Here is a 7,586-nt window from a genome sequence, read left to right on the forward strand (position 1 = left end):
AGTAGTTTAATAAGCCAGAACTTTGGCTGGGGAAAAATCCGACACTTTATTGGTCTGGTATATACCGGAATGAGTGCTCCTTCTCGATGAGTTGGAGCTGAAACGTTACTGCACCCGCTGCGCGCAGGGAACCCCGGGCCCAGGCTGGGAGCCTGGCCATGGGCTGGAAGACAGAAGGTACTTACTGTCGCATTTCATCCCCTGGTGGATGAGCCCGTACAGCAGCGACCCGCAGTGGTCACAGAAGGTGGGGCTTCCATAGGTGTGGATTTTGAACTTGTGCTTGCTCCGGGGGTCCTGCAGGGAGAAGCAGCAAGGTTGCTCATTTCGGTCACAAAAGGTCACCTTTGTGGGCTAAGAGCCAAGGCCAGCACCCTTCCCCCGCCTCCCCATTCCCATGTCGAGGTTCCAAATGGAACCAGACTGGGATGAGGCCAAAAGAAGTCAATCTTAGTAAAGTGCTCAGATGGGCAAATCCATGAGGAGCGGTGCACACCTCTGTTTCTCAAGGCTCTGATGATCTCTCTCTATATAAAAGCCTAAGCGACGGTTATGACCGAACGAAAAGAACGACCGGTCAACCAGTCGCTATGACGTGCACTGACCAGCAGGGGGCAGGTGCTCAATGCAGGAGCCGCCCCCTGGTGGTCAGTGCGCTCCCACAGCCAACCTCTCGCGGTCCCTCCCCCTTGCCGGCCGGCCCCCAAAGGTGCTAAACCATTCGTAGACGACCTGCTTCTGGGTCGGGGTTTTGTATGTAGCAGAGCAGCGCCCTTGCTGTGATCTATTGAAAGTCAGCCCTCAACACAAGGGTTTGTCAAACTCCCGTCCTCTTCCTTCCCCGGGGGCCACCTGCCCATCCTGGTGGCGATGCTGTGGCGAGGGAAGGAGGAGGGGGGAAGGTGGGGAACCGTGTGAAGGCAGGGAATTGCGTGCTGGTGTAAGCACCACCCGCCTTGATAAACGTCAGCATTTCTCCCAATTTTTCGCTGTATACAGACAGTCCTCGGGTGACGCCGGACTTGATGTATGTCGTTCCGTGGTTACGTCGCCATCTCCCATTTATTTATTAAAAAAAAAAAGTTCTGTCATTTCGACGTATGTACATAAGTGCTTTATGTTTTTTATTATTTATTTACCACAAGTAAAGGTGAGGAATTGTTATCTTTCTTTTAAATTTTTTTTACTGTTTCACTTCATTACTGCTGTGTATGTGCTCCATGTGAGTGACGTAGGTGCTTATGGTGCTTATGTAGGTGGGTTCCAACTTCGGGCGAAAATCGTGTTACGTCACGCCATAGGAACGGATCTCTGACGTAACCCGAGGACCTACTGTACTTATTACCCTCATTCGACAGAGGTGATGGTGACCTTCAGGGTCACATGGCCAGTGCATGTCGGAGATCGGGTTTGACCGCATCTGTGTCTCTGACACTGATTCCCACCCCAGGGTTTTCAGAAATCCACCCAGAACGAGGCTCTGGTCTTAACGTCTTTTAAACAAACTTCTGCATTCACAACACAATTTTTTTTGGAAATGAGACCACCACCTGCTTTGTGAATAAACTTTCACTGGCACGCAGGCATGCTCAACCACTGACATGTTTTCTGTGGCTGCCGCCTCGACACAAACCCAGTGAATGACCTTGGAGAGGTCATGCCCCTTATTAATAAAGCAGAGAAAAGCCAGTCTGCCCAGGGGAGAGCCTGGAGCGAGGCGCAGCTTAGGGAACATCTAAGGGCTTTGCGACCTGAAGGTCCATAAGCAAATACGAGAGGAGATGATTGCGATTGTATTTTCCTTGGAAGTGAGCCAAGGTGCCCAGGCTTCCCTCACTTCAGTGACCTGGGCCTGGATGGGAAGGGAGAGGAACGCTCATAGCCCAGTCCTCCCGGGGGTCGGAGTGGACGCCAAGGTGGCAAGCAGCCAGGGGACTTCCTCCAGGTCCCGGGTTCCTGCCTCTGGTGGACACGGGCCTTCCTTGGCAAACGCCCACCCTGAGGCGTAAACTGTGCCACCTCCTGCCAACCCAGCTGGCTGTGCACGGATCGACTGTAGGATGAGGGCCTCTCCCACACACCAGAAAGAGGATGCAGGGGCATAGAGCCTCGTTTCCTGTCTCCCGGATCGCAGCCAGTCTACACTGTGACTTACGGGATTTACAGAGAGCAATGGTACTAAACCCTCCCCAGGTTCTCGTCAATAATCACCAATGAGCACTGCATTTTACTTCTGTGGGCCCCGATGTCCCCACCTGGAGCCACAGGCGTTGGGAGGGTGAGCCTCTCTGAAGGGACCTCTCACAGAGCCCCACGTGGGCAGGAGCGGCCAGGGCTGCGGAAGATGCCGGGGCGAGGGGAGCCACTGCTGCACTAGAGCTTGAAATCTACACTCGATGACCTCATTGATTCTGTCTTGCTTTAAAAACCCCACAAGAACAGAAAACAACAACAACAAACGTGTTCTTACTTTGGAATAATTTAAGACTCGTAAGAATGTGCAAAAATAGTGTGGATGTTCCCAGACACCCCCGCAGCCAGCCTTCCGCAGTGAAACAGGTTACACAACCACAGCACGTGGCGAGACCAGCGTGTTGACACCGATGCCCTACCGTTACCTAAACGGCAGGCGTTAGGGTTTCGCCAGCTCCTACATGCGTAATGCCAGTGCCTGCACTTTTATTAAGCAGCTTATGAGTGAAATGCACTGTTTACCGCGTGGGGAATACAGAGATATCTGCTGGGTACATGTCACTGATTCATCAAATGCACAGCCCCTGGAATCTCACGCGAAGCGGTCATGGGAGGGTGAGTCTAAAGATGTGTTTGAAAAGTAGAATCAGAATGCTTTTTTCTACATTAAGGAAACACATACTCTTTCCAAAATTTTCTCATCAGTTTTTCAAAACAAAAACCATGTTGAGGCACCGGCTGCCTGAGGGCGCATACACGGTGCCCGCCGGGCCAGGGGCAGGGAACGGTGTGTCAGCTCCGGTGCCAGAGGAGCAGGCGCCTCCAGGACATCACGTGGCAGGAGCCGGCTCCACTGGCTCCAATGGGCTTTGTGACAGGAGGCTCCGTGAGGCCAGGGAGGCGGGGGGAGTGGCGCTGAATCTCAGGAGTCTCAGGGGGACAGGTCTCACTGGTCCTCAGGTTGTGAGCAGCCGCATTTGATGGATGGGGCCTTCGAATGCCTTCCTACATCAGAAACCTGGACCCCTATCCTTCGCTTGCGTGACCCCCAGGTAGCACCCAGGCTTTTCTCATCCTGCTGTGGCTGCTCCCTCTACCTGCTGTGACCAACGTATGCCACGACCCCGCCCGCTGAAACACATAAAAAGGCAACAGTGAAGGTGCTTCCTCCTCTCAGGACGCCTCCCAGAGGCCTGCACCAGAACCAACGTTCCTCTTTCCTCTGACCTCACAGAGCACACACACACATGCACACACGCATGCGCATGCATGCACACACGCACACACACACACACACACACACACCTGGGGGACAGACACTGCAGTCTAAAAAACAGTTCCCAAAGCATGTGGCTGAGCTCGCAACTGGACCAGAACCAAGGCTGACAATGAAGTTTTAAGTATTAAGATGATCTCCATCCGAGCTTCCTGGGAACCAAAGCAAAAAGGGAAAAGAATCACAGGCAGGTTCCTCTGGGACTGCAAAGCCCCAGGATGCAGAAATCTGTCTTTAACCCCCGCCCCCCAGCATTGTCTCATGCAAAGCCCCAGGATGCAGAAATCTGTCTTTAACCCCCGCCCCCCAGCATTGTCTCACACACGCTGGACCTTCAGTACGTGTAAGGAACGACTGAATCTTTAACAAAGCATCCTTTTGTCCCTGCTCACTGGAAGGTTCTAGGTAAAGTTGCCTCACATATAAGCTAAGTTTGGCTATACCCAAGGCCACACAGAAATGGCTGGCACACACCCCCAGCCTTGACTCTTGCCAAGTTAGCAACATTTCCCCCTTTAGTGCGATGCAGGCAAAGCCTCCTCGCTCCTTCTCGGGCACTGGCAGCCCCTTATTCAGTGGAGCAGGAACCTTGCTGTCACAGGTCACACGCTGCCATCACAGCCTCATGAAAGTGGAAAACGCTCGGCTCAGATGCTCTGTCATATACACGGTCGGGGGAGGAAAAAGAGATTTTCGGCTAAACCAATTTTCATAGGCACGAATGAAGTCTCACCCACAAATCCCAAGCTAGACCTTTTAGGGGGAAAAATAACACACATTTCAAGTTCTGTGAGTCTGTTGCTAAACGCAGGGGCTTCGTTAGCCTGCGTTCAGAAACATTCCTATCAGTACTTCCTAGGTCTTTCTTAATCAGCAACACCACCTCCGTCACCATCACTGTGCAGTGTGTTAAAAATAAACCCCTGGACCACGCTGCACCAAATGTTGATGCTGTGCGGCTCTTAAATTTCCTAGTCTTTTTTTTTTTTATCATATATCATATAGGTTTCAGGTGTAGATTTCTATGATACAAGATCTGTATATTATGCCATGTGCCCACCACCCGGAATCAAATCATCTTCCATCTTCATATATTAGGCCCCCTTCACCCCCTTCAACCCCTCCCCTCCACATGTCTCTCTTAAAGGACCCAAATGGCTGTCATTGAAGGCTGGAGTTCAGATTTTGAGTTTCTGGACAAGTCTGTTTTGAACGGCGGGGGGTTAGGGGAGGTGCCCTGCGGTGTGATTTCCGCAACCGCCCAGAGCTCCGTGGCTCCTTCAAGCTGCTCCCTCTGAACACCAAGGGAAATTTCCCCCACATTCGCCATCTGACGTGTCCTCATGAATCACGCTTGCAAGCCAAGCCTGGGTCTAAATGTCACCCATGTGCTGACTACACAAGCAACACCAAAAAAACACTGCTCTCAGCGGAATCTGGCAACATTCCTGTGATGTTAAATTTCGTGGGAAGCAGGTTTGTATGCGTGTTTTGTTTTTTTTAAGTCTCTGCTTTTTTAAATTCCTACTTAAAATTTTTTGTTAATGTGAGACTATTACCCAAACCAGATCATATGAGCAGGGTGATTTTATGTGACTTGGGTACCATTATAGTTATTACACTGGATGGCATGCACTGAGCCAGGTGCCTACTGCCCGCCTCGGGCTCCTGAATCAGCCCGCTGACCGTTCGGGCTCGGGGAGGGCACTTTGCCTTTGATTACACTGGTCTCATTGCATGTTGCCTGTTCCAAGAAAGAACTAAAGAACTTCCATGTCCGGTGACAGCTCACTTTTGCTCTTAATGTAGCCCTGTTTTATTCTCATGATTAACATCCACCTTCACAGTTGGACTAACTTGTCTAACCAGACTTTGCTAGTAGAAAGATTCGTATAGGTCCTCTGCCAAGCTATGCAAGGTGCTTTAATCCTTATGTCGACAAACTCTTTGAATAAAGTTCTATATAAACCGCTACCGGCAAGGCAAAGCTAAATGAACCGTAACATATTTACACCTAGCGATACTATGTAGCAGCTAAATCGAATGAGCTCAATCTTCCTGCAGCAACATGGACAGATCTCCAAGACATAGTGTCTAATGAAAAGAGGAAGCCATAGAATGAAACAGAAAATAGAATGTCACTTACGTAAAAACAGGATTAAATATAACTGCCAGGCACAGAATGGTAACATAGCAGGACAGATATATAAGTAACATGCCTCCCGCGAAATGTGGGGACAGACTGGCTGTGGAGATGGCAGAGAATGGAGCCTTTAAATAGTACCTGAAAAGGTTTAAGTTTAAAAAAAGGAAAGAATTCATACATATCTATGGAATCCAAACTACCACGACTCCCACCTGAACATATGTGGTTATATTTCAACTGGTTCATGAGATGCCATTAGAGGGACACCCCAGTATGTTGGAGAAATTGGGGCACAACTGCTGTACCTGGTGATAAACGGCTTTGCCGATAGCTTCTCTAGCAATCTGCGGAGATCACTGTGCAGATATTGGTACCACCAGCCATCAATAAAGCTGCAATCTTAATGAAAAGCTCTATCATACAAAAGCTACATCTCCCTACTTGTAAAAAAAAATTTATGGTGTCACCACTTCCAGATGAAAGCGTGACATGTGTCACTGTCTCATCGATTACAAAAAAATCTTTGATGGCTTTGTCTGAAATTCTGATGTTAAAGTAAGATGTTTAAAATGTGCAAATATTCAAACCACAAAGCCTATCATTTCCTAGTTAGCTAGCCAATTTCTTCATTTCATCTTAAAAATGTTTCATGCCCGGCTGGCATGGCTCAGTGGTTGAGCATTGATCTATGAACCAGGAGGTCACGGTTTGATTCCCAGTCAAGGCACATGCCCGGGGTTGGGGGCTCTATCCCCTGAGTGAGGGTGTGCAGGAGGCAGCCGATCAATGCTTCTCTTTCATCATTGATGTTTCTATCTCTCTCCCCCTCTTCCTCCCTCTCTGAAATCAATAAAAACATATAAAAATGATTCATTGTACACCTACGGTATACCAGGTGGTATGTCCATTAGGTAAAGTTTCATAGCAATTTATTTTAGCACAAATCAGGCTTTTGCTCATTAAAGACCTCGTTAGCTCCAGGACCATAGTTTGGAAGGGAAATAAAACAGGAAAACAAGAAGGATCTTCATTATGTAATGCTCTGCCAGTCCTGAACAAAGTTGTTTCCTATAAAAACCACCCAGGCCAAGTTTATGTGACTATCTAAGAACAAATCAGAGATAAATGGAGACATGTTTATTCGAGAGCATCCGAGATCCTATCAGCTTTGTTTAACTGAGTGAAGACAGAACTGGGCCGTTGTTCCTGTGAGGAGCCTGGCCTGGCATGAGGAGATGGTGTGGCACATGTTCAGAAGCCTCACATTTGCTGCAGGTGGATAATGTGCCCCAGATGCTGCCCTTATTTTTGTCACGGATTGGAAAAGTCTATCATTATTTGCAAGAAGGCTGGGAGACTGCCCAGCAGCTGGCATTTATTCAACTGATTAAACCCAACAGAGGAGGCGGAAGGTGGATCCCTGTCTCTTTCTTGAATGCAAAGTCCAGAGGGGACCAGGTTCTTTCTTCAGGTGCCTCTAATTCTTCCTGCAGGTCACTCACCACTCCCAATCTCTCCCAGATCGCGCCCCCCTCCCCCCCCCTCGCGTAGCTATGTTGAGAGATATTTACTTCCTGACACCCAAGGATCTTTGCAACTATAACCTCATGCTTTATTTTAAAAAAACGTGCAGCCTATGGCAAAATATTCACCACCCACTTGTTATTTTCAGTTGTTTATTCACATGTTCATGTATGCAGACATGATCATATTTTCATGTATGCAGATATGATCATATTTGTTGTAACAAGATATAGTGAAGTAGAAAGGAAAATGACCTTCCTATACAATAAAGAGGTAATATGCAAATTAACCCTCACATCCTCACAAGATGGCTGCCTATGACCAGGCCAGCAGGGGGGTTAGTGAGGGACCGCCAAACGACTGAACAAGCAGGCTGCATGGGACGACCAGGCCGGCTGGGGGGTTAGTGAGGGACAACGAAACGACTGAACAAGCAGGCTGCATGGG

The 7,586-nt window shown here is 48.9% G+C and overlaps 1 protein-coding gene across 1 annotated transcript in view; it reads right to left on the bottom strand.

Annotated features, from left to right (window-relative positions):
• PRKCA (protein kinase C, alpha) overlaps positions 1-7,586 on the bottom strand; it is a 283,500-nt gene that overhangs the window by 80,440 nt on the left and 195,474 nt on the right. The window contains exon 4 of the mRNA XM_014532469.1: positions 186-297. Within this exon, the coding sequence (XP_014387955.1) occupies positions 186-297 (112 nt within the window). The remainder of the gene's footprint in view (positions 1-185; positions 298-7,586) is intronic.

The sequence above is a fragment of the Myotis brandtii genome, unplaced genomic scaffold (genome assembly GCF_000412655.1).
Source record: "Myotis brandtii unplaced genomic scaffold, ASM41265v1 scaffold120, whole genome shotgun sequence".
Lineage (NCBI taxonomy): Eukaryota > Metazoa > Chordata > Mammalia > Chiroptera > Vespertilionidae > Myotis > Myotis brandtii.